Below are 27530 nucleotides of genomic sequence, written 5' to 3' on the forward strand. Positions count from 1 at the left end.
CCTGGGATCCAGCCCCACCTGGGCTCCATGCTCAGTGGGGAGTCTGCTTGAGATTCTCTCTCTCCCTCTGCCCCTCCTCCTGCTCACATACTCTCTAAAATAAATAATCTTAAAAAAATTTTTTTTAATGTGTATGCTTTTCTTTGTAAATTTGTCTTTGTCAGCTTAATTTTCTTTCTTTCTTTTTTTTTAAGTGGGCCTTATTTATTTATTTATTTATTTATTTATTTATTTATTTGACAGAGTGAGAGAGACAGTGAGAGAGGGAACACAAGCAGGGGGAGCTGGAGAGGGAGAAGCAGGCTCCCCATGAGGGGCTCAATCCCAGGATCCTGGGATCATGACCTGAGCCGAAGGCAGATGCTTAATGATTGAGCCACCCAGGTGTTCCTGTCAGTTTAATTTTCAGACCCATGTGCTTCCTTGAGGTAGACACCTGGGTCCATGAAATGAGTGGATCTGGGGTACTGCAGCAATGCAGAGATAGGCTGAATCTAGACATATTCTTCTTGTAACCTCTGAGCCACAAATTGCCAGAGAGTTGAATAAAACTTTTCCCACCTTCCAATGTCCAACAATGGGCAGAGAGAGATCTTCCTCAGGGTAACAGTTTCAAAGGACTGGAATGGGCAATTCATTATTGGTTGTTTTAAAAAGCAAGTGGGGGTAGAGGTGGGATATAGGCCTGAAGAGCTGGATTTCATGCCTTTGTGAGAGTATGCTCATGCTCAGTATGAGTAGGGCTAAAGGAGTGTCCCCACTAGATATTAGATATTTTTCTGTTTTTCTCAGAGATCTAGAGAAGAGGCAGTGGAAAGGATGCCGTAATGACTATGTAATTCTTGTTAAGGGAGGATACTGGTAAAATGACTATATAAAATAAATAAATAAACAAACAAACAAACAAACAAATAAATAAATAAATATTTATATATATTCCCCTTCTTCTTCTTCTTCTTCCCATACCACTTAAACTTTTAAAAAATTCCCAACCTGATGCAGTGGTCATAGGACCAGGGCTGCAACTACAAATGGTGGAAGCAGGAATGATTTCTAAGCAAGAAACTGTAACTATGTTTTAAAATATTTTTGTCAGAATTCCCCAGGGTGTAATGGGGATGGATGAGTTGTGCCTTTACTCCATCTGACAGAACTGGGATTAACAGTGAACGCAATTATACTGTCTGGAGGTAAAACCACCCACGAGTTCTGTACTTACATAACCTTACCTTCTCTGAATGAGAGCTGACTCAGTGGGAGACACGTGCTAGACTAGTATTACTGCCTGCAATCTAGCACAGTAGCCAAAACTTATGTCCCTTCCAAAGGTGGAAAAGTTTGGGTATAAATGAAGAGAAAGAGAAATAGTAGCTAAGGGCTGAAATGAACAAATGGGTCATGTCATGAGAAAAATCCAATATAACACTAACACTTTGAAAGAAGCTCAGAGCCAAGAGATATCTTAGCTCAATTTTAGCAGCTGCCTGATAACAATATATGGCTTCACCTTAAGACCGCTTCTGCCTCTGGAAACTAAAAGATCCAATGGAAGCCTGCAAACCTGACTGGCCTTGACCTGGCAAAAATTTTCATATGATTTGAGTATTAATGACTGAATGGGACTCTCATAATGTACTAGTATCTATTAACTGTTATGATCCTTTTGTTATAAAGGATCTGTGGTCAAAGATTGGGGTGGCCTGTGGTAGAATAAGAAATGTATTTGGTCTTTGTCTCAGGTTCGTGGCAGACCCCTCAAACCCTTGGAATTTCCCAATAGGAATATCTTGTCATTACCAGGAGTCCCTTTTGAGTACCTGCTAATAAGTGACAGAGTAGAGTCCCTAGACAGCCTCAGAACAGAACTGGTCACAAGAAAGACCAAATGATTAGAGGGTTGGACCTTTCAGCCCCACCCTTGGACCCTAGTAAGGGTAAGTGGGAAGGGCACAGGTTAAGCTCTATAAAAACTCTTGAACAAGAAGATATGATGAACTCTCATGTTGGTGAATACATCCACATGCCTGGAGGATGATGCACCCCAGTTCTGCAGAGACAGAAGCTCCTGTGCTCAGGACACTCCTGGACCCCGCCCTATGTACTTTTTTTTTTTTTAAAGATTTTATTTATGTGACAGAGAGACAGCCAGCGAGAGAGGGAACACAGCAGGGGAGTGGGAGAGGAAGAAGCGGGCTCCCAGCGGAGCAGCCCGATGTGGGACTCCATCCCGGAACGCCAGGATCATGCCCTGAGCCAAAGGCAGACGCTTAACGACTGCGCTACCCAGGCGCCCCTGCCCTATGTACTTCTTAACCTGGCTGTTCATCTATATTCTTTATAATATCCTTTATAATAAACTGGTAAGTGTAAGTATAAACTGGTAAGTATAAGTAAATGCTTCTCTGAGTTGTGAAATGTTCTAGCAAATTAATAAAACAGAAGAGGGGGTTGTGGGAACCTCCAATTTTTATAACCAGTCAGTCAGAAGCACAGATAAAAACCTACACTTGGTCTTGGCATCTTAAGTGGGGACAGCAGCCTTGTGGGACTGTGAGATCTGATGCCATCTCCAGGTAAATATTGTCCGAAATAAATTAAATTTGTAAGTCACCTAGTCAGTATTGCTGAGAATTGGAGAATTGCTTGGTAAGGTGCCATCCTGGGGCCATAAAACACTGTCTTGATTACTGTAGCTTACAGTATGCCTTGAAGTCAGGCAGTCTGAGTCCTCTAATTTTGTTCATTTTTCTAAGTTTGTTTATTTTATTTATTTATTTATTTTTTTGAGAGAGCAAGCAAGTGAGTAGGGGAGGGGCAGAGGGAGAGGGAGAGAAAAAGAGAGAATCCTTTTTTTTTTTTTTTTTTTTTTACAGATAAAGGAGGCTAAATTTCATTTCCAGTTTGCATGAAAGAGAAGTTGCATACATAAGTTGCAGTACAAAGGATTTGGTTTCAATTTAATGAAGGTCAGTTTCTTTTTTTTGACATATAGGAATAATACTGGTTTAATGAAGATGAGAAAACACCTCGTTTTCATGAGAGAGACAGAATCTTAAGCAGGCTCCATGCTCACCACAGCACCCGACATGTGGCTCGATCTCACAACACTGAGATCATGACCTGAGCTGAAATCAAGAGTTTGGTGGGATGCCTGGGTGGCTCAGTCATTAAGCATCCACCTTCGGCTCAGGTCATGATCCCAGGGTTCTGGGATCGAGCCCCACGTTGGACTCCCTGCTCAGCGGGAAGCCTGCTTCTCCCTCTCCCACTCCCCCTGCTTGTGTTCCCTCTCTCGCTGTGTCTCTCTCTGTCAAATAAATAAAATCTTAAAAAAAAAAAGAAAAGAAAAAAGAAAAGAAATCAAGAGTTGGATGCTTAACAAACTGAGCCGCTCAGGCACCCCTAAGTTGTTTCAATAGTCTTTGCACTTCTGTATGAATTTTAGAATCAGTCTGTCAATTTCTCTTCAAAAACCTGCTGAGATTTTGACTTGGGCTGTATAAATCTATAATAAATTCAGGGAGAATTGACATTTTAACAATATTAACTCTTCCAATTCATGAATATGGTAGATCTCTCCTTTAGGTAGGCCTTTTTCAATGTCTCTCAGCAGTGCTTTGTTTTTCTGTGTACAGGTCTACACATTTTTGTCAGATATATTCCTAAATATTTCATAGTTTTTGATATAAATGTCATTTTTCCATTTTTTAAACAAATTTTATTTATTTTAAGTAATCTCTCCATGCAACATTGGGCTCAAATTCACAACCCCAAGATCGAGAACTGCATGTTTCTCAACTGAGCCAGCCAGGCACCCCACATTTTTGCATTTATTTTGGTGGTTGTTGTTGGTAAAAGAAATGCAAATGATTTGTATATATTGTGTATCCTGGAACCTTACTAAACTCAATTAGACCTAGTTGCCCTTTTGAAGATTTTATGGGATTTTTCCAATCTGGATGTCTTTTTGTTTCTTTCCTGATCACACTGGACAGAACCTCCATTACAGTATTCAATATGGTGATACTGGACACTCTTGCTTTGTTCCTGATCTTGGCAGGGAAACATTCACATTTAATACCTCACTATTTTTTTTTTTTTAGATTTACCTATTTATCTGAGAGAGAGAGGGAGAAAAAGAGAAAGAGAGAAGTGGGGAGCGGCAGAGAGAAACCTTAGCAGACTCCATGCTGAGTGCAGAGCCTGATGCAGGGCTAGATACCACGACCTTGAGATCACGACCTGAGCTGAAACTAAGAGTTGATGCTTAACTGACTGTGCCACCCAGGCGCCCCAATATTTCACTATTAATCTTGATGTTAGCTATAAGATTTCTTTAGATGTTCTTTATCGGGACTGTGTGTTGGATTTTGTCAAATGCTTTTCCTACATCTATGGAAATGATCAGATTGCTTTTCTTTCCTCTTCTGATAATAGGATGGAACATACTGATTTTCAAATGTTAACCCAACCCTTGCATTCCTGGAATAACCTCCCTGGTCCTTTTAATACACTGTTAGGTTCCATTTGTTAGAAAATTGTTAAGAATTTCCTCATCTCTGTTCATGAGAGATATTCAGTAATTTTCTTTTCTTATAATGTCTTTGCCTGGTATTGATATCAGGGTAATTATGACATTCTTTTCCCCCTAACTTTATTTCTCTCTAAGCTTCAGTTTGGATAGTCTCTATTGTTATGTACTCAATTTCATTGACCTTTTCTTCCATTATCTACTGTTAAGCTCATCCAGACATTTTTCATGTCAAATATTAGAGTTTTAGCTCTAGTATCTCTATTTTATTTTTGTTTCATTTTTTCTTCTGTTATTAACAGAAGAATATATTCATGTTTTCTTTAAAATCTTCTTTTTTTAAAAGATTTTATTTATTTATTTGACACAGAGAGATAGCGAGAGAGGGAACACAAGTACAGGGGAGCTAGAGAGGGAGAAGAAGACTTCCCGCTGAGCCGAGAGCCTGATGCGGGGCTCAATCCCAGGACACCTGGATCATGACCTGAGCCAAAGGCAGATGCCTAATGACTGAGCCACACAGGTGCCCCTAAAAACTAGGATTGTATCTGTAAAAAAAATTTTTGAGGTTACTTTTCTTTCTTCCTCCCTCTCTTTCTTCCTCTTTCTTTCTTTTCTTTTTCTTTCTTTTCTTTTTTTCTTTTCTTTCTTTCTTTCTTTCTTTCTTTCTTTCTTTCTTTCTTTCTTTCTTTCTTTCTTTCCTTTTATACCACTTTATTCCAACCTGAGCACCTCAATACAAAACTAAATGGTAAACTGTTTTCCTTATTAATTCTGAAATACTGTAAATGTCCAAGTTCTACTAGCAGTTCAACACTCAAATAGATTAAATCATCTCTGACGCATGACAGATTTCATATAATGAAAATACCTAAAGCAATTAGTGCAATATACTGAACTGATCAAAATAAACTGAACTTTGGAAAACAAGGGTGCAAGATTGTTATTTATACATTGTTTATTCTGGTTGTAGCCATGAAAAATATGGAACACTTCACAAATTTATGTGTCATCCTTGTGCATGGGCCATGCTTATCTCTTTATCTTCCCAATTTTAGTATATGTGCTGCCAAAGTGAGCCCTTCAGTTTCTTTCTAGTAATTCCATTATCACCATCACTTATGGGTCTGATTTTTCTCCTCGTTATGGGTCATATTTTCCTACTTCTTCCCTCATCTAGCAATTTTTTAAAAAAGGTTTTCTTCATTTAGCTGAGAGAGAGAGCATGTGCACATGAGCAGGGGGAAGGGCAGAGGGAGAGGGAGACAGAATCCAAGCAGACTCCCCACTGAGCGTGGAGCCCAATGTGGGACTTGATCTCATGACCTTGAGATCATGACCTGAGCTGAAATCAAGAACCAGACACTCAACCGACTGAGCCACCCAGGTGCCCCCTCATCTAGCAGTTTTTATCAAATACCAAACATGTTGTTGAGTGTCTAAATTTTGTTGTCTTTTTTAAAGAGTGCTTAGTTTTCCTCTGGCAGAAAGTTAGTTCCCCACAACTATATGATCAATTAATCTTTGACAAAGCAGGAAGAATAGCCAATGGGAAAAAGTCTCTTCAACAAATGGTGTTGGGAAAACTGGACTCCTTTTTTACACCATACACAAAAATAAATTCAAAATGGATGAAAGACCTAAATGTGAGACAGGACACTATCAGAATCTTGGAGGGAACCCAGGCAGCAACCCAGGCTGTAGCAACTTCTCATTAGACGTGTCACTGGAGGCAAGGGAAACAAAAGCAAAAATGAACTACATCAAGATAAAAGCTTCCACACAACAAAGGAAACAGTCGACAAAACTAAAAGGCAGCCTACGGAATGGGAGAAGATATTTGCAAATGGTTATATTTGATAAAGGGTTAGTATACAAAATCTGTAAAGAACTTATCAAACTCAACACCCCAAAACCAAATAATCCAGTTAAGCAATGGACAGAAGACATGACTAGAAATCAGGGAAATACAAATCAAACCATGATGAGATAATACCTCACATCTGTCAGAATGGCTAAAATTAACAACACAGGAAGTAAGAGATGTTGGCGAGAATGAAGAGAAAGAGAAGCCCTCTTACGCTATTGGTGAGAATGTAAACTGGTGCAGCCACTCTAGAAAACAGTATCGAGGTTCCTCAAAAGGTTAAAAATAGAACTACCCTACTATGGAGCAATTGCACTGCTAGATATGTACCTGAGGGATACAAAAATACATTTTAAAGGGGTACATACACCCCAATGTTTACAGCAGCATTATTAACAATAGCCGAACTATGAAAAGAGCCCAAGCGTCCATCAACTCATGAATGGATAAAGAAGATGCGATATATACGTACAATGGAATATTACTCAGCCATCGACAGAATGAAATCTTGCCATTTGCAACGACGTGGATGGAGCTACAGTGTATTATACTAGGCAAACTAAGTAAGTCAGAGAAAGACAAATACTATAGGATTTCACTCATATGTGGAATTTAGAAAACAAAACAGATGAATGTATGGGAAGGGAAAAAAAAGAGAGGGAAGCAAACCATAAGAGACTCTTAATGATAGAGAACATATTGAGAGTTGATGGAAGGAGGTAGGTGGGGGTTGGGTTATACGGGTAATGGGTATTAAGGAGCGCACTTGTGATGAGCACGGGGTGTTATATGTAAGTGATGAATCACTAAATTCTACTCCTGAAACCAATAATACACTATATGTTAACTAATTAGAATTTAAATAAAAATTTGGGGAAAAATATGTTAATTTATTTTCAGAGCAACTTAACTATTTCAAGACTTGTTTTTAAGCTTTTTTAAAGATTGCCCCAGAGAAGTTTTTATTTCAAGGTTCATTTAATCTTTTCTAGCACCTGTATTGAATGCCCTGGGTATTAAGTTCTTTCTGCTCTTTAGAACTCTAGTTCCTGCGTGAGATCCAAGTGTTATTGGGTTAGCAGCAACTTGGTATTTGTTCTATCTCAGGCCCCAAGGAGTCCCTAGGCATTTACCACTTACTAATCAGCCAAAGGAATCCTTAGGAAGATTTCTGGAGTACTTTCTAGATGTAGCTGTCATCTCTGCATTACTCTGCCTCATAAATTCCATAAATTTTGTCCCATACCTCAATCTCTCTTTTTTTTAAAGATTTTATTTATTTATTTGACACAGAAAGAGAGAGAGCACAAGCAGGGGGAGCGGCAGGCAGAGGGATAGGGAGAAGCAGGCTCCCCACTGAGCAGCGAGCCTGGCGTGGGGTTCAATCCCAGGACCCTAGGATCATGACCTGAGCAGCCGCTTAACCAACTTAGCCACCCAGGTGCCCCTCCCATACCTCAATCTTACCAAAGTCTTGATTTCTGTCTCCTCGGTTCAATAAAATTGCTGTGCTGTACTTGGTTCTCTTTCAGGTATGGGAATCTTTGCTGCCTTCTGCTTAATGTCTAGAAAGACTTGTTTCAAATCTTCCCCACTCCACATTTTCTGTTATTAACAGCTAGAGGGCTAGTCTGTTATAAGTTATTATGTCATGGCCCCAGATTATAAGTTTCTACTTATATATATATAATTTTCTATCATGTCTTCACTTATAATAACATGCAAATATACCATCAGGGTATTTCAACATTTAACATTTGTTTATTGCTGGACCTCTAGGTTAGAGTTATTTGCTATTTTAAATAACGGTGTGATGAATATCTCTCACTTAAATAAGTGTTTGGATGTAATTTTAAAATTAAAACTTCTTAAATGTTCATCAATAGGGAAGTGGCTATATAAATTACTGCTAAGTTCATTTATTATTAAGTATAGAGGCATATGTTAAGGGTTGAACTATGTCCCCCAAAAAGACAGGTTAAAGCCCTAATCTCCAGTACTTCAGGATGTGACCCTTGCTCCTAATGTAGTTAAGATGAAGTTATTAGGGTGGACCTTCATCCAATATTACTGGTGTTCTTTGATGAAAAGTGGAGATTTAGACATAGAAATAGATACACACAGAAAACAATATGAAAACACCCAAGGAGAAGATGGTCATCTGACAGGAGTGATGCAACTACAAGCCAAGGAATGTCAAGGACTGGCAGCACATACCAGAAACTAGAAGCAAGGAAAAATTCTCCCCTAGAGCTGTCAGAGAAAAGATGGCCCTAATGACACCTTGATTTTAGATTTCTAGCCTCCAGAACTGAGAGACAAACATTCCTATTTTTTTTTACGATTTTATTTATTTTATTTGAGAGAGAGAGAGAGCATGCACAAGCAGGGAGAGTGGGAGAGGGAGAAGCAGACTTCCTGTTGAGCAGGAAGCCCAATGTGGGGCTCAATCCCAAGACCCTGGGGTCATGACCTTACCCAAAGGCAGATGCTTAACCGACTGAGTCACCCAGGCACTCCAAACATTCCTGTTGTTTTAAGTCACCCACACGTGGAACTTTGTTATGAGTACTAGGAAACTAATATGCCATACAATAAAGATTATGTGATGATTAAAAATCATGTTGTTAAACTTTCTAAAATATGGGGAAATGCTCATTATAATGTGTGAAATATTATTCCCATTTAACAAATGTGGAAATTAAGATCCCAGGCTTAATAATTTGCTCAAGCTGGCATACACAGTAAGTGTGGAACATGATTTGAATCCAGGTAGATTCCTGTGTGCCCTTAATTACTACACCATACTATCTCTTAATTATTAAAAGCTGTAAGCAACATTAGAACTTTTATTGCAAACTGTGAAGTTAACTCCATTTAAACATAAACAAAATAAGCCTGGGAAGTAAGAATGCAGAAACCTGAACTACTGGAGTTGGAGATAAAATACCTAACATTCCCCAATTACAGTGCATTTTATTTATTGTCTTTTTTTTTTTTTTTTTGAAGTAATCCGTATACCCATTGGGGGGCTCAAACTCACAATCCCCAGATCAAGAGTCTCATGCTTTACTGACTGAGCCAGCTAGGTGCCCCTATAGTGCATTTTATTTTTCATTTCATTTCAGATTTTATTTTTAAGTAATCTCCATACCCATTGTGGGGCTTGAACTTCAAACCCCAAGATCAAAAGTTGCATCCTCTACCAACTAAGACAGCAAGGCACCCTGCCCCCCCACCTACAGTGCATTTTCGAATAAATTTTTCAGGGTGGTCACTCCACAGAGTAAACTTAAAAGAACACCTACACCTAAAAGTAGTCATTAAAAAAAAAACACACTTACATGAAAATACACTATTCTTTGTTACGCTTTCTCTTATAAAACCATGAAAAGCCCATTCCTTGAGTAATGAGGAAAGAAGCCTAGAGATTAGAGGTTGGGTATAACATAGGATAGGCTGTTAAGAAACTATTATTGTAGGGGCGCCTGGGTGGCACAGTGGTTAAGCGTCTGCCTTCGGCTCAGGGCATGATCCTGGCCTTATGGGATCGAGCCCCACATCAGGCTTCTCCGCTAGGAGCCTGCTTCTTCCTCTCCCACTCACCCTGCTGTGTTCCCTCTCTCGCTGGCTGTCTCTCTCTGTTAAATAAATAAATAAAATCTTTAAAAAAAAAAAAAAAAAGAAACTATTATTGTAGGGACAATAAAAAGAGGAAATTTTTGGATCGGAGGCAGCTTATGGTTATGAATAAACTGGGAATTTAGTAGGAAGGGTCTGAAAAGTTTCCAGGTAGAAATTTAGTTGGGTACAAGTTTTGTCTGTCACATCCCATTCCTTAAACCCTCCTCCCCTGTCTATCTGACATAAAAGAGTTTTTGCCTTTTTGCAGTATGCACTGAGTTTTCATCAAAGAATAAGAAAGTACCTAATAAAATGTTACTGCTATCTCCTATAAGACTATTGTTAAAAACAACACTCACGTTTCCTATATGAGGCCAATTATAATATCACCCCTATCAAGGTCCTATAAAAGAAATTTAATTTGTAGTTAATTGCTCAGAAAAGCTTTCCCAATGAGGATATGGAACAGTTTTTCCTCCTTATACAGAAAAAGAATCATGTAGCTGATTATTTGCAGCCCAGTCACAAAAAGAACATGAATCACCATGTATAGTCTTTTATTTTCCCTATAGTCTTTAATTTCTTTTCAAATCATTTTTCCTTGATCCTGATTTCTAATTTCAAATATTCTCATTTATACTTAAAGTGTTTCTACTATTAAAGTGTTTCTTGTGTAATTTTTCAAATCATTTACAAAATGAGTTTTTATTAATAAATGAACAACAAAGAGTTATATCACAACCCTCAAAAAAGAGTAATACAGAATCTGATCTAAAGTCTTTGCTTCTCCTCCGGGGCGCCTGGGTGGCTCAGTCGTTAGGCGTCTGCCTTCGGCTCAGGGCGTGATCCTGGAGTCCTGGGATCGAGCCCCACATCAGGCTCTCTGCTGGGAGCCTGTTTCTTCCTCTCCCACTCCCCCTGCTGTGTTCCCTCTCTCGCTGGCTGTCTCTCTCTCCATCAAATAAATAAATAAATAAATAAATAAAAATAAAAAAATAAAGTCTTGCTTCTCCAGAGACATGGGTGCTGAGAGCAACTTCTTATTAAACAATGGAATTTTGCGTGGATGAGGATTGGGCACTGGAATGAACCATAAACACTGGATTGCCTTAAAACTTTTGCTTTTTGCATATGGACTCACTGTAGGCTCCTAATCTTCATATTCCATGAGGTCAGAACTGTGCCTCCTTCACCACTATCATTCAGTATCTAGTATTAATATCATTAATACTAGTATTAATGTCATTAATATTTAGTATTACTAAGCTAATTCTGAAAGAATAAATTTGGTTTATAACCTAAGATTCTCTGTCACTCTCTCTCTCTCTTTTTTTTAACGATTTTATTTATTTGATAGAGATTGGGAGGGGCAGAGGGAGAGGGAGAAGCAGACTCCCCGCTAAGCGGGGAGCCTGATGCGGGCCTCAATCCCAGGACCCTGGGATCATAACCTGAGAGAAAGGCAGATGCTTAATGTACTGAGCCACCCAGGAGTCCCTCTCTCTCTCTTTTTTTAAGTAATCTCTCTGTCCAGCGTGGGGCTTGAACTCATGATCCCGAGATCAAGAGTCATATGCTTTACCAACTGAGCCAGCCAGGCACGCCTAAAGATTCTCTTATACTGTATCTTTTAAAATCTGTGTCCTTAAAAAAATCACTTCAATGTACCATGTAGAAATGGGTTTCCTATCTAAGGAGAATTTCACTGAAAAAAGAAAAACACAGTTCTTTTTGGTACGTACGATTCTTGCTGCAGACATGTTGCATGGCCCAAACTGCCCAGAGCTGGACTCCTGGTGTTGTAAAACAGCCAAGTAATGGGAAAAATGGATTAAAGGACCTAAAATTTCAAAAGAAAAGAGTAAAAGTTATATCCTATACTCAGTGTCACTTTCTAAAGCAATAGTTACTGAGCTTTTCATTCTAGAAATTTCATCTACTATTTTCAAACTAATGTAAGTGAACTATAGAACATCTTTTCTTTGTCTTAGCCATTTGAGAAAGGATTGTATTCAGATAAAAGTTTTGGTACAAAAGATAGAAGGTGACCAGAATGAGGTACTAACAGAGAGAAATATTTTTTTCAAAAGTACTCTTCTGGTGTTGAAGATAAACATTTGAAGAATAGCAGATTTTGGTTTGGAAACCTAGAAAAGGGGGAGTCAGTTGATAACTAACTGGTAGAACACCATGAAGGTCTAAAATTAGCCTTTCTATTTCTATTGGTCTTCTGCCCCAAAATAGGTAGAACATAAATTGGAGGAAATCAAAAATGTTGGCAGTATCAGCATTTATGAAGTAGAGAACAAAAGATGCGATAATATTATTTATGCAGCAATATGGAGTACTTCAGGTAATTAGTAAATTAGCTATCAAGTCACCTAATTGTCATAAACAGTTAGGCATCCAACATGCATTTAAGAAATTATTACAAACTGTTTCCCCAAACTAACCTGGTGCTACTTCTAGTTCTCCCAACGTGTCATCTTGTCTTGGATCTCTTTGCGTTAATACATTACTTCTTCTTCCTAAAATCTTCTGCCCCTACTTAGTTATCTCTCAAAATTCAGCTCATAATCTACTTCCTCTGGAAGCTTTTTACCACTTTCTAGTGCATTTAAGTACTGTCATCTTTAATTTCATAGTGCTCTATTCATATAACTAGCTAAACAGTGAATTATATCTGATTCACATTTTGTTGTCCCTCACTAGGTTGGTTGTAAGGTTTCTTTTTTTTTCTTCTTTTTTTTAAGGATTTATTTATTTTAGGGACAGAGAGAGAGCATGAATGGGAGGGGCAGAGGTAGAGTGAGGGAGAACCTCAAGCAGACTCCATGCTGGCTCCACATGGCTCAGACTCACAATCCTGAGATCACAACCTGAGCCAAAACCAAGAGTTGGACACCCAACTGACTGTGCCCTCCAGGAACCCCAGCTTTAAGGTTCTTGTGTGTAGGCAACATGTCTTACTCATCTTTGAATTTCAAGAGCACAGAACAAGTCCTTGGCATGTGTCTTCAATAAATGTGGAATGAAGGAAGAATTGATAAATGACAGGTAGCAGAAAAAAGTAAAAATAGTTTGATCCTTTTAAAAGCCAGTGAAAAGACAGATGCCTGAGGGAAAATACATTATACATCTAGTAGGAATAATCTCTAAGCAAGCAAAATGACTAGGTTACTAGCTTAATATTAATTATCTTGCTAATTACCTGTATGCTACCATCTCACACTCTGGAGTTGGCCATTTCAAAATAGCTGAATGCTGCAAGACACAAGACACACAAGAAAGAACACAGTATTTATTTAGCACTGCATTATTGTATTACAAGACTCTGATAGTTTAACTACTATAAATGTTGTTTGTATGCTTCTAGAAAATACCAAATGACCCTACCAGATCATTCAGAAGAGAATTCCTCTGGCTACGGCTCAATGTCCAAGCTTGTTCACCTCTAGATATTAAATGGGCAATAATTCCAGCTGCGAAGTAACTGACTTCCACTTCAACACTATGTAGGAGGCTACTGATGTGGTCTATAAAATCCTTCCACATTAATTCAGAATGCAGTTCTTGTACTTCAGCTATATTATTCTGGAAAAAAAAAGATATAAAAATTAAAGTCTTATGAATAGTAAATGGCTAAATGACCCTTTGCATTCTAAGAAGTAACCTACTGTACATAATAACAACAGGCTTCACCTTTTGTGCATATGCTAATACATGTTTAAATCATTGCAATCTCTGTTCCTTCTTAGAATGGCTTCCCTAGGCAGTACAAAAGAAGACCTCTGTTCACATGGGAAACGACTGAGGGGTTTCCAATTTAGACTGTGGTTGATCTTCCAAAGGATCTAAGATCCAACTTACTACTCCAAAGATTAATCCTCATTCTTAAAACTTCATTTGATCTATTATATAATAGTAATTCTCCCTAACATGTTGATTCAATTTCTTAGGAACCAAGACCCTGAACTTTTGATTGTTAAGAGACTATTCACTCCCTAACTTAAGTCATTCTATAATAAATGAAAGTGAAAGGCATCATGTCTAAACGTATACTTTGTAAGGACTAACAAGTTTTCTTCTTCAATATGAAAAAGAGTGAGGGTAGAAGAGACAAGTTTAACTATACACTTTAGAATGTGCATAATCTATTTTCCACCGGCATCAATGATTAATCATCACCCCTCTCTAATCTCACACATTTAAATAAGAAAAGGGATTTCAGGGGCACCCGGGTGGCTCAGTCAGTTAAGTGTCTGCCTTCAGGTCAGGTCATGATCCTGGGGTCCTGAGATCAGGCCCTTCATTGGGCTCCCTGCTCGGCAGGGAGTCGGTTTTTCCCTCTCCCTCTGCCCCTCACCACTGCTCATGCTTTCTCTGTCTCAAATGAATAAATAAAATCTTTAAAAAAGAAAAGAAAAGGCATTTCACATTCATTTTTCATATTCTTCCCTATTTATATTTTTTACATAGCATTTTTATAGTGACAAAAACAAGAAAAGAAAAGAAAGTAAAGAAACAATGACCCTCTGAGAAGGACAGACAGTATGCCAAAACAAAGTCCAAGACTCTTTAAAGAAAAACAATAAAATCCAGCAAAAATCAATATGAATTCCACAATTACCGGTAGCCAGCCAAAAATGACCAGGCATACAAAGAGTCAGGAAAATATGATGCAAAACTAAGAGAAAAATCAATCACTAAAGATGGGCTCAGAAATGACAGGGATAATAGAATTAGCATACAAAGACTTAAAACAGTTACTATAAATGTTAAAAATATGACTCAGGATGAAAGGAAAACATAAACCTGAGGAGAGAAAATGAAGCTATAAAAAGATTTAAACATAACTTCTAGAAATAAAAAGTGTGTCTGTGTGTGTATGTGTGTATCTGAAATGAAAAATACACCAGATGAAATTAGCAGCAGGTGAGATGTTGCAGGAAAAAACCCCTAGCGAACTAAAAAAACACAGCAATAGGAAACATTCAAGTGAAAGCACAGAAAGAAAGAAAAAAACAGAAACAAAAACAACAAACCTTGGGAGAAAAGCCAATAGATTACTCTGTGACCTATAAGATAATAGTAAGCAATCTCACATACTTATAGCTGGAGTCCCAGAAAGAGAGATGAGAGAGGGTACCAAAATATATAATAGTAATAATAATAATAATAATAATAATAATAATAATAATACACATATATATTTGAAGATATAATGGCCAAAATTTTTCCAAATTTGATGAAAATTATAAACCCAAAATCCAACAGAAAGAAAAAACTATCCATTTAAACTCAACACCCAGCAGAAATGTATCCTTTTTTTTTAGAAATGTATCTTTTGAAAGTAAAAGCAAGATTTTTTTTCATACAAACAAAACCTGAGTGAAAATTCATTGCCAGGATATCTACATTAAAAGATATGTAAAGAGTAGTATGAGAAATACGTGGGTAAATATAAAAGACACATTTCTCATTTTTAATTCTATTTGATGGAAGATTGATGAGGACACCTACTTCTGGCCAAGATGAAGCAAAAAGGGGCCAGAGTTACTCTCCTATCTGAAACAAATGAAACCATTTGAGGGTGGGAAATGATAAAAAATGATTAGAGAAAAGTTCCATAGCATTCACACAGGACCAGGAATAGTGCTTGTTTTCATCACCCAGTCTGGAAAAACTTCATTTTCAAGGCACTGGATAGAGTACTCAGGATGGTCTTCTCTCAGTAGTACAGAATAATTAGCCCTAACCCTAGCATTGCTCTGGACCTTCCTAATAAATCATAAAAGAAAGACCCAAAATAGTCAAATTGTTTAAAAGTAAGTTTATATCCCAGAACACAGTTCAAGAATATTTTATAGGAAAACAAAAAATATCCAGCACACAAGGTAAAAATCATAACGCCTGGCATTCAATCAAAAACTACCAGGCAGGCAAAGTAGCAGGAAAACACAACTCAAAATGAGGAGAATAATTAATCATTTGAAATTGACCCAGAAGTGACACATGTTATAATTAGCAGAGAAGGATAGTAAAAGAGTTATTACAAATATGTTTCATATGTTCAAAAGCTAAGTAGAAACATGGAAGATATAATAAAGACCAAAACTTCTAGAGAAGAAAACGATGATGTCTAAGATAAAAAATGCACTGGATGGGATTAACAGCAGATTAGACACTGCAGAAGAAATGATTACTGAATTCAAAGGCATAGCAATGGAAACTATCCAAATTGGAACATACATAGAAAAATGAACAAAGAAAATTAAAAGAGCACCAATGAGCTGTGGGACAATTTCAGGCAGTTTAATATATGAGAAACTGTAGTCTCCAAAGTCTCCAGTGGGTTGGGGGCAAGAAGAGCAGTACAAAAAAAAATTTTTTGAAGAAATAATGGCCAAAACTTTTTTAAACTTGATGAAAACTTTAAGCCTATAGATCAAGAAGCTCAATGAGTCCCAAATACAGGAACTACGATGTAAATTACATCAAGATACATCATCATCATACCACTCAAAATCATTGCTAATCTCTTAAAAGTAGCCAGAGGAAAAATCATGTACATAGAGAAGAATAAAGATAATGATGACATAACATTTTTCATTGGAAAATGCAAGGAAGAAAAAAGTTAGTCAACATCTTTAAAGTACTGTTAACCTAGAATCCTATATCTGGCAAAAACATCTTTCAAAAACAAAGGTTAAGTAAAGATATTTGCAAACATATAAAAGCTGGAGAATTAATCAACAGTAGATGTGCACTACAAGAAATGTTAAAGGATGTCTCTCAGGCAGAAGGAAAATGATACCAGATAGAAATCTGGACCTATACAAAGGAAAGAAGAGTATCAGAAATAGTAACTATTTGGGTAAACACATAAGTTTAATTATTTAAATATCCTTAAAAGATTGGGGCGCCTGGGTAGCGCAGCGGTTAAGCGTCTGCCTTCGGCTCAGGGCGTGATCCCGGCGTTATGGGATCGAGCCCCACATCAGGCTCCTCTGCTATGAGCCTGCTTCTTCCTCTCCCACTCCCCCTGCTTGTGTTCCCTCTCTCGCTGGCTGTCTCTCTCTGTCAAATAAATCAATAAATTCTTAAAAAAAAAAAAAAAAAGCTAGGTATATATATATATATCCTTAAAAGATAACTGACATTTTAAACAAAAATAACGTGTGTGGTTTATAACATATGTAAAAGTAAAATGCATGACAACAGCATCAAAGAAAGAAGAGTAAAAATGGAAGCCTACTATTATAAGATTCTTATAATATACATGAAATTGTATAAAATCACTTAAAGGAAGACTGTGATTAAGGATGTATACTACAAACCCAATGCAATCATTAAAGTAACAAAGAGTAATCACTAATAAATCAAGAGAAGAGATCAAATGGAATCATAAAAAATACTTAAACCAAAAGAAGGCAGAAAAAGAAGGGAAAAAAAAGAATGGATGGGACAAACAGAAAACAAATACCAAATTAATGAACTCAAATCTAACCATGTTAATAATCACATTAAATGTAAATGATCCAAATAGCCCAAATAAAAAGCAGATTTTCAGACTGGATAAAAAAGCAAGATGCAAAGTACATAGCTATCTACAAGAAACACACCTCATTTCTTTTTTTGAGAGAGAAAGAGAGTGTGTGCACAGGTGCATGCCAAGTGGGGGATGAGATGTGGGAAGGGGCAGAGGGAGAGAGAGAAGAGAGAATTTACTTTGAAGTAGGGTCCAAGCCCAGCACAGAGCCCAACAATATGGGACTCAATCTCACAACCCTGAGATCATGACCTGAGCTGAAATCAAAAGTTGGACGCTTAACTCTGAGCTACCCAGGTGCCCCAAGAAATACACTTTAAAGACATATACATGTTAACAGTAAAAGGATGGAAAAAGGTAAACCACGTTAATATTAGTCAAAAGAAAGCTGGGATGACTATATTAAATGAGACAAAGGAGATTTCATAAATGAGACAAAGGAGATTTCAAAGTAAAGAATATTGCAGAGATACAGAAGGTCATTTTATAATGGTAAGGGGTCACTTAATCAGGAGGGCATAACAATTTTAATAGCTTATGAACCTAATAACAGAGCTTCAAAATACATGAAGCAAAAACTAATATAACTGTAAGAAGAAATAGATAAATCAACAATTATAGCTGAAGATTTCAAAACTCCTATCAATAATTGCTAGTACTAGTAGGCAGAAAATCAGTAAGGATACTTGAACAATAACAACCAATTAGACTGACTGACATTTATAGGACATTATACCAAGGACAGCAAAATACACATTCTTCTCAAATGCACATGGAACATTTACCAAGATAGATCATACACAGGTCTCAATAAATTCCAAGAACTCAAATCAAAGTATGTTCTCTGCCCACAAAACAACTGTTAGAATCAATATTTCAAAATAAATTACTGAAAAAAATTCAATCACAAAGTAATGGAGAAAGATATGGAAGTGTTGTATTAATATTAATATTGTGTTGTATTAATATTAATTACTTCATGGAAATCAAAATGATTGAAGGCTGGGGACAAAGTCTTAAGCTTTTTAAATACACTTTTGTATTGTTTGGTTAGTTATAATAAACGTGTTCTTTTTGAAATTAAAAAAAAAGCATTTTTAAAGCTCTACAAAAGCTCTCTAAATATGTAAAATAAGTTCCACTTTTCCTCTTATGGTGATGTGAACCAACTTCTATAGATAATAATCCTATGAACCCTGAATAAAACAATCAAATACTATGATCTGTTTAATACTTCCCTATTTCTGGGCATTTGGTCTTTTTAACCAACTGAGCCACCCAGGTGCCCCTGCATTCAGGTCTTTTTACATTTTCCACTTTATATATAACTAAAGCTATAGTGAATAGATAGGTCTTTAAATGCTAGCCTTTAGCCTTCCCCAAAATCCATCTCTCATTGTTTAGTATCTCATACTCTTGCATCTGTAAAACAAACACTAATCTATATCTTTTTTTACTCACTCATCTATGTCTCCTATTATCTAACTTCTCAAGAGCAGAGGTCTGCTCTAAAATAGCTTTCACCACATAGGCACTTTTCCTGTTGTAGTGATTAAACATAATAAATATCTGCTCCTGGGGCGCCTGGGTGGCTCAGTCTTTAAGCATCTGCCTTCGGCTCAGAGCGTGATCCTGGAGTTCTGGGATCGAGCCCCACGTCGGGCTCTTCCGCTGGGAGCCTGCTTCTTCCTCTCCCACTCCCCCTGCTTGTGTTCCCTCTCTCGCTGGCTGTCTCTCTCTCTGTCAAATGAATAAATAAAATCTTTAAAGTAAGTAAATAAATAAATAAATAGATAAATATCTGCTGCCTTACAAGCTTTGCTTCAAAATCCTAGAATGCTCACTTTAATCTATATCCAATATATTTATGGAATGTCTAATTTGTTAAGCAGTCTTTTAAGTACTGATTATTAATTACCAAACATAGCATGTAAGAACACTTACAGGCTAGTGACATTTTTTTGAAGATTTATTTACTTAACTTATTTATTTATTTAGAGAACAGGGTAAGGGCCAGAGGGAGAGGGAGAGAGAGAATCCTAAGCAGACTCCTTGCCAACTGTGGAGCCAGACACAGGACTCAATCCCAAGACCCTGAAATCATGACCTGAACCAAAATCAAGAGTCCAATGCCTAACGAACTGAGCCACTCAGGTGCCCCAGTTAGTGCAATTTTTTCACGAGATTTTTTTTCTGATTATAAAAGTAAACTTACAGTGAAGCTTTGTACTATACCAAACAATATATAATAAAGTATGTAATTTATGTTTTTCCTTTTAATGTAGTGAAAATCTTAATACGTATACATTGTTTATAGCCGGCTTTTCTCACTTATTATACTGCATATAAATTTTCTAATGTCACCGGTGTTTACAAATAGAGAAGCAACTTTTTTCCTTTTTTTTTTTTTTTTAAGATTTATTTATTTGAGAGAGAGGGAGAGTATGCTTAGGGGAGGGCCCATGGGGGGCAAAGGAAGAGGGAGAGAGAAATCCAAGCAGACTCTGTGCTGAGCATGGAGCCCCAGGTGAGGTTCAATCTCACAACCCTGAAATCCCAATCTGAGCTGAAACCATGAAACTAAGAGTCAGTCACTAACCAACTGCGTCACCCAGGCACCCTGAGAAGCAACTTTCAACATATTACCTCAGAAGGAAAATAATTAATTACAGCTTGGAATTTAGCAGGAAATGTTCATATCTTACCAAAAGTCCTAGGACTTTCTGTTGAATGGATGACTCAGTTGGGAAAGACTGTAAAAAGAAACAGAAACCTATAACTACCCGAAGAACCAAATATAATAAATGAATACATAAAAATCAATCAATGTCAAAACTATAGGCTAAATTCCCATTCTAACCTCTAGAACCCGCATGAAGAGTTCTAACCCTTGGTTTTCAATAAAATGTCTGCAAGTGGTTGGAGATTCATCTGTGAGGTTCCAAAGTGCACTCAGAGTAAACTTCAAAGTAGTGTCCACTGAATTTTGATTGGTTTTTTGCTTCACTATTTGAAGAAGTTGCTGAAAGAAGAAAAACAGAATGAATTTCTCATCACAAAATTGTTATTATAATTAGTGATGATAATCACAAGTCATAAAGGTTGGTCTCATGGCTTAAAACATTTCTTGTGAAGGTTTTTATAAGTACAACAAATATCTTCTTGGATCAGATTTTTCCTTCAACAAGAAAAAAAGTATAGGATCTTCAGAAATACTTTATTATTCTGAGGATACTAATACCCTGTAAATAAAATAAAAAGCAAAATGATTAAAGCTTAGGAAAACTACCGTGCCCAATCAGTCACAACATACATTCATTTCAGATCCTGGGTTTAAAAAAGTGGAGGGGGTAGGGGTGCCTGGGTGGCACAGCGGTTAAGCGCCTGCCTGCGGCTCAGGGCGTGATCCCAGCGTTATGGGATCGAGCCCCACATCAGGCTCCTCTGCTGGGAGCCTGCTTCTTCCTCTCCCACTCCCCCTGCTTGTGTTCCCTCTCTCGCTGGCTGTCTCTATCTCTGTCAAATAAATAAATAAAATCTTTAAAAAAAAAAAAAGTGGAGGGGGAAAGGGGACAGGAAGCTAACATTTATTAAGTATCAACAAATTATATCCTATATTATAGTATTGTTTTGTCCATTTTTCAGGAGAGGAAATTGAATCTGAGAAATATTAAGTAATTTGATCATAGTCAACTTAGTAAGAGAAAATAAGAATTGGAAGACCTAATTTCAAGTTTTCCTTAAGAAAAAAAGAATAAATTACATTCAATAGTAAAAGACTTAGAGTCTATATTGGATTTGAATAACATAATGGCTTTGAAATTCCATTTGTAAATTATTTCTATCATAGCCTTAACCTAAGAAATTTAAGTCTGAAAGATAAATGTTTTGAGACCTAGATAAGGCACCCGTAATTCCAGTTTTAGATTATAATTATGGGGGAAATAGGCAGCTCTGCTCAAACAGATACAAGAAAACATTAATGAACGCTATTACGTAAAGTTACACACAATTCAGGAAAAAAAAATTTTAGGAATAAAAACATCTCAGTGCAATTATGTAACTTAATAGCATAGTGGCTAAGAGTGTGGCATTAGAATCTGGATCTGTGTAACCTTGTTTGCCGATTTAATCCTTTGTTTCCTCATCTGTAAATTGTGGGTGATAATCAAGAGATTAAAAAAAAGCTAGTGATCATCATCACTACTACTACTACTACTACTACTGCTACTAATTCCTGCTTAAACTAAGCTTAATTTCCCCCCAAAGCATATAAGTAGATTACTTCCTTAAAATCTTTGAATATATTTCCAACCAAAACTACTGGAACACATATATAACAATGAAAAGTCGTATTTAAAACTAAAATGTCATCCCTGAAAATAGTAAAAAATAAATAAAATCAGCATCCTTTTCTACTTATCTAACATATATTGTTTTGTGCTAAGCACTTAGCATATATTACTTCAAATAATTTTTTTTTAAGTAAGCTCTATGCCTAATGTGGGGCTTGAACTCACGACCCAGACATCAAGAGTCGCATGCTCTACCGACTGAGCCAGCCACGTGCCTCCCCTTCAATTAATCTTATTTTCCTTTTCATTTAGTCTTCATAACAACTGTACAAAGTAGTTTATCACCCCTAAGTAAATCTATGTGCCTGCCCAAGCTAGTAACTCATAGAATTGGGAATAAACCCAGATAGGTCAACTCCAGAATTCCTACTCTTTGCATTATACCACCACAGCTTTCTCCTCTCTTTACATTACTCTTTTCATTCGTATTGCTATTATTATACGTACCAGACTGTATTACAACCATGTCTACATAGCTATCTTCTCTAGTACTTTTTACGGACAGAAATTATAGACATAATTCAATGTGAATCCCTAACATCAGGTAAGGTGCTAGGTACCTGATAAATACTCTACAGATATTTATCAAAGGAATGACTTTCTCATTACATACATAATATGTAAATCATAGAAAAAGAGAGTCTTTTGGGGTACCTGTCTGGCTCAATCGGTGGAGTGTGCAACTTTCGATCTCGGGGTTGTGGGTTCAAGCCCCGTGTTGGGTGTAGAGATTACTTAAAAATAAAATCTTAAAAAGAAAAAAAGAGGGAGAGTCTTTCATTTGACTTTTCCATCTATCATTATTGTTTAAACACCACATGTCAGGATTATAACAAGAAACTCTGAAGTGGACTTTTTCCTTTAGTCCTCCCTAGGACATTGTTTGTATTTATAAAAGCTCTTTAAAGCTTTTTAACTTTTCACTGTTCATTGTATCACCTCCTTAACTGAGTGTAAGCAAGCAAAATCATCTGTCAGTTATTTAAATTATCTTTTTCTCCAAAGCATCTAGCACAATTTTATGCCTACAACAGTCTCTACATTTTCTTCACAAATAACAAAATAACAGAATTTTAGGTCTAGATGGGATCTTAAGGCTTATTTAGGCTCCAATCATTCACATAATTTGCCTAAATTCACAAACTGAGTTTACAGTTAGATCCTAGGTCATCTGACTCCATCTGTTAAGGAATAAAGCTGCCTCTATGAAAATTAATGAATACATCCAAGTTAGAAGTAATGAAAATTACATTTTGAAATATAAAATGTCAGAAGATACACAACACTGCCTGAAAACGATGAAAATGAAAACTGTCTAGTGGTCTGCACAGAGGAGATAATAGACTTACCCTGACAATGAAGAGCTCAGCACCAAGCTGCGCAGTTTGCTCTGTAGAAAGCTGCAAGCAAGCAGAAGACAAAGTAAACGTCCAAGAACTCACTAGTGTGAGTTTAATATCATTCACTGCCAACAGACTCCAAACGTCAGACTAAAATCTCTGATCAACATGGAATTCTGCAATATTGAATGTAGCTTGAATAAACAGGCTGGCAAAGAGACTTACTAACTTTTCTGGCACAAAGATTTTGGGGAAAACAGTAACTGTAATGGGAAACAGCCAACTACAGAAAATTGTTCAATAATAGGAGTTCAGATACCTTGGCAGCCAGGATGGAAATGATAGCAACTGCCATCCTTTGCATGTTTTGATCCTCATGGTTGCAGAGCCACTGCATGACAAGCTTGGCTGCTTCAAACCTGAAAACACACAAAGGGTTTCCATGAATGAATCCTGGAGTCAGCAGGCAGTTTCAGAGCTCTAGCTGGGAACTGATGCTACAGTTTAGGTAGGTGAGAAAGAACAGGAAAATTCCTCTTAACTGATAACAGAATAACAATTACACTTGAGTGTTTTGGAGATAGTGTCTTGTTAATTCTGACAACACTTTGTAAAGAAACAAGAGTTTAGGAAATATGATCAAAACTATCTGGCATTTATCTTCTAGAATTATAACATATTTCTATCCTGTAGTAATTTCTATATTGTATTAGAGTATTTTCTGGGTCCTTATAGTACCTAGCACAACAGAAATATTCATTTATTCATTCACAAACATTTATTGAGCCCCTGATTTGTGCCAGATACTGTTCCTGGTGTTGGAGACAGAGTAGTGAACAAAATAGAAAAATCTCTCTACTCTCACAGAGCTTACACTGTAGTGTGGAAGACAGATAACAAATCAAAGAAGTAAGTAAAATATGTGGTATGTGCTATAGAGAAAAAAATTGAGCAGGTAAAGAGAGGATATGAAATGTTGAATTTTTAGGTAAGGTTACTAGGAAAGGCCTCACAGAAACTTTTGAGGAAAAAAGAGAGCTTGCTGTGTGGATATCTAGGGGAAAAGCATTCTAGGCAGAGGGTGGGAGACAGAACAACCCTGAATTGGGAGTATGCCAGGAGGTTTTGAGAAATAACATGGAAGCCAGTGAGACCCAGAGCAGAGAGAACAAGAGTAGCACTAAGAAATGAGGTCAGAGGAAACAGGGGAGCCAGATCCTAGGGTCTTTGTTAAAAATTAGCTTTTACTCGGAGATGTAAAGTCATAGAAAAATTCTGAGCAGAGATATAACATGAACTGACTTATATTTTTAATAGGGTTATTCTGTTAGCTGTGTTTAAAATAAACTTCAAGAAGGCAAAGAAAGAAACAAAGAGAGCAGTTCGAGGCTGCCACAATAATTCAGGAGAGAAATCACTTTTAGTCTAGTGCAAGTGGTAGAAATGGAAGTGAAGAGAAATGGTTGAATTCATGGTATATTTGGAAGATAGCTGGATTTGTCAAAGGACTGAATGTGGGGTGTGAGAAAAGAAGAGAAATCAGGACGACACCAAGGAATATATCCATAATTTCATCTTTTCAAGACTTGGCTCAAATATCACTTCCTCTGAGCTTTCCTTGACAAGTTCATCACTGCTTTCCCACTGCTCCTTAGCATTTGTTTGTAACTCTGTCAGAGTGATTATCTGTAGCCACACCATTGGCCCTTGAGTTCTTGAGGTAAAGGACCGGATCCTATTCAGCCCTTTATACCAAGAACCCAATACAGAGCTTTACACATGGATAGTGTTTAATACATGTTGGCTGAACTACAGAGATATAAATTACTCTTCTGCAAATTCCCTCAAATTTACTGTTACCTCTATTCCCAAGGCCATCTCAGATTCTTTTACAGTAGATTTCTAATGAGCCATTGTGCCTCCATTGTTTTTCCTTCAATTTGTGTCTACACATTGGTAGTACATAAATCTGTCGGAGAATTTAGGTATGATGTCATTCCTGTACTCACAGTATTTTCAGACTCTAACAATGGGCCTGTACTTTCAAATCTTTTTTCCTGCCTACCCTATGCTTACTGCAAAGTGGACTGCTCATTAGTCCCCAAGCATGCCCACAATTATGATTAAGATAGCCTTATAGTTAAGAGCACAGATTCTGAAGCTCCTTGTATTTTGGGGTTTAAATTCTAGTTCTACCTAATGCTGCTGATAATAATCATAAAATACATTATTTTATCACATGAAGCAATGCAGGAAAGTCATTAAAACATCACACATTCTGGAGTCAGCCCGGTTTCAAGTATCACTTCTACCACTTACTAACTTTGGGAACCTGGGGCAATTTCCTTAATCTCTCTGAACTTCAATTTTCTCATCTGTAAAATAATAAGATCTATTCAATAGGATTGTTGTGAGGATTAAATAATATTACACATAAAACTTAAGACTTAGTACAGAACTTAGCACATACCCAGCTTTTAATAAAGGTTATTTTTTTCTAGTATTATTATTAACTTCCTCTGTACCTGTATTTGTGCAGTTCCCACAACATAAAACAATCAATTCAACCAGCTCTCATCTTCAATGGAATACAGCATGGATGTAAAAAGAAGAGGTTCTGGAGTCATTCTGGATTTAAATCTAAATTCTGCTACTTGCTATCTTATCACCTTGAGAAAGTTACTAAACCTTTCTGTGCCTTTGTTTCGAACATCTACAAAATGAAAATTATAAGAATAACAATTCCACAGGACTCTTGTATGGACTGAATAAGCATATGTAAAACACTTAGCACAGTGCTTGGCGATAGGAAGTGCTTTATACAGGTTAGTTGTTATCTTTATTATCTCAAATGCCATCACTAACATGAAATCTTTAATGATCACCAATCAGATGAAATCTTTCCCTCCTCGTTTGGGGGCCCAATGCATTCTGTCATCCTCTTCTATGAAAAATTCTGTCTTCTGTCATACTCATTTTTCATTCATTCATCCATCAAACATCCACTTAAGCACTAGAGACAAAGAGATTAACCAATAACAGTCTCTGACCACAAAGAAGCTCAAGTCTAGCAGAGTGTATTGGCTAGATCAGAGGTAAGTAAACTATAGCCTACATACAGTGATTTTATAGCTGTGGGTCCAGCTGCCTGTTTCCTAAAGTTTTACTGGAACGTAGTAAAACCATTTGTTTATATACCATCTTCAACTGCTTTGGAGGTACAATGGCAGAGTTAAGTAGTTGCAACAGAGACCCTGTGGCTAGTAAGCCCCAAATATTATTAGCTAGCCCTTTAAAAGAAGTTTGTCAACCCCTGGGTGTTGACAATTTTCTTTAGGAAAGTGACTATGTCTTTCCTACATATGACTTCATGTAATCAGTACAGATGCTCAGTATTTACAAAATAAAATGAGTAATCTACATGAGATAAATGTACTTATATTTTTATCCAAACTGTTTATTTGAAATAGTAAATGGAACATCTCGTTCCTCAGCTATGCCAGATAACAGTGTACTGTTACCCAAATAAATCACAGTAAAACTGCTGCTTAAGAAATATACTTTTCATTAAATCGTAAGTATATTTTCTTTTTCAATACCATCATTAAAAAATATATTTAAAATAGTAAGATGACAAAAAATCCTTTTTAGCTCTCAAATCACATCTTAGAAAACAAGGGAAGAACACTTTATAGTTACTTGAATCCAGCTACATAACCTCCCTTAACCTCTATTTAAAAAGTTTCTTCCATAATTCAGTATTAAATAACAATAATAAGAGGTATGATACAGAGAAAAGAACACTGGACCTAGAACTAGAAGACTTGAGACTTTCTAATTTTGCAGTTACTAGACACAAAACCATGAGCAAGACACTGAATCTATATGCCTCAGTTTCTTCGGCCTACAATATCGTATGGATATTCTAAAAACCATAATATAAATTTTTAAAAAGATTTTATTTATTTATTTGACACAGAGAGAGTACAAGCAGGGGGAGCTGCAGAGAGAGGGAGAAGCAGGCTCCCACCAAGCAGACAGCTCAACGTGAGGCTCGATCCCAGAACCCTGGAATCATGACCTGAGCCAAACGCTCAACCCACTGAGCCACCCAGGCATCCCCATAATATAAATTTTTAAGCAAAGGGCTATGAAAACAGGGGCCAATCTGTTAACACGAATGTCAAAGCACTAAATTAAAGAAAGTAGAGTTAGCATTCTATAAGGTAGTGCAGAATCCCATCCGCTAGATTAACTATAC

At 36.9% G+C, this 27530-nt stretch overlaps 1 protein-coding gene and 1 non-coding gene across 3 annotated transcripts in view; both read right to left on the reverse strand.

The window, feature by feature from the left end:
• ZYG11B (zyg-11 family member B, cell cycle regulator) overlaps window positions 1-27530 on the reverse strand; it is an 85811-nt gene that overhangs the window by 9901 nt on the left and 48380 nt on the right. For both annotated transcript variants that reach the window (XM_026498076.4, XM_057310783.1), the window contains exons 7-13: window positions 23589-23688; window positions 23279-23329; window positions 20435-20596; window positions 20280-20327; window positions 13419-13616; window positions 13234-13286; window positions 11765-11862 (exon numbers count right to left, since the gene is read on the reverse strand). In XM_026498076.4, coding sequence (XP_026353861.2) covers window positions 11765-11862; window positions 13234-13286; window positions 13419-13616; window positions 20280-20327; window positions 20435-20596; window positions 23279-23329; window positions 23589-23688 — 710 coding nt within the window. The remainder of the gene's footprint in view (window positions 1-11764; window positions 11863-13233; window positions 13287-13418; window positions 13617-20279; window positions 20328-20434; window positions 20597-23278; window positions 23330-23588; window positions 23689-27530) is intronic.
• On the reverse strand, window positions 5510-5613 carry LOC113254856 (U6 spliceosomal RNA). Its single transcript, XR_003315979.1, has one exon. It is a non-coding gene; the product is annotated as a U6 spliceosomal RNA (small nuclear RNA).

The sequence above is a fragment of the Ursus arctos genome, unplaced genomic scaffold (assembly GCF_023065955.2).
Source record: "Ursus arctos isolate Adak ecotype North America unplaced genomic scaffold, UrsArc2.0 scaffold_12, whole genome shotgun sequence".
In the NCBI taxonomy this organism is placed as follows: Eukaryota; Metazoa; Chordata; class Mammalia; order Carnivora; family Ursidae; genus Ursus; species Ursus arctos.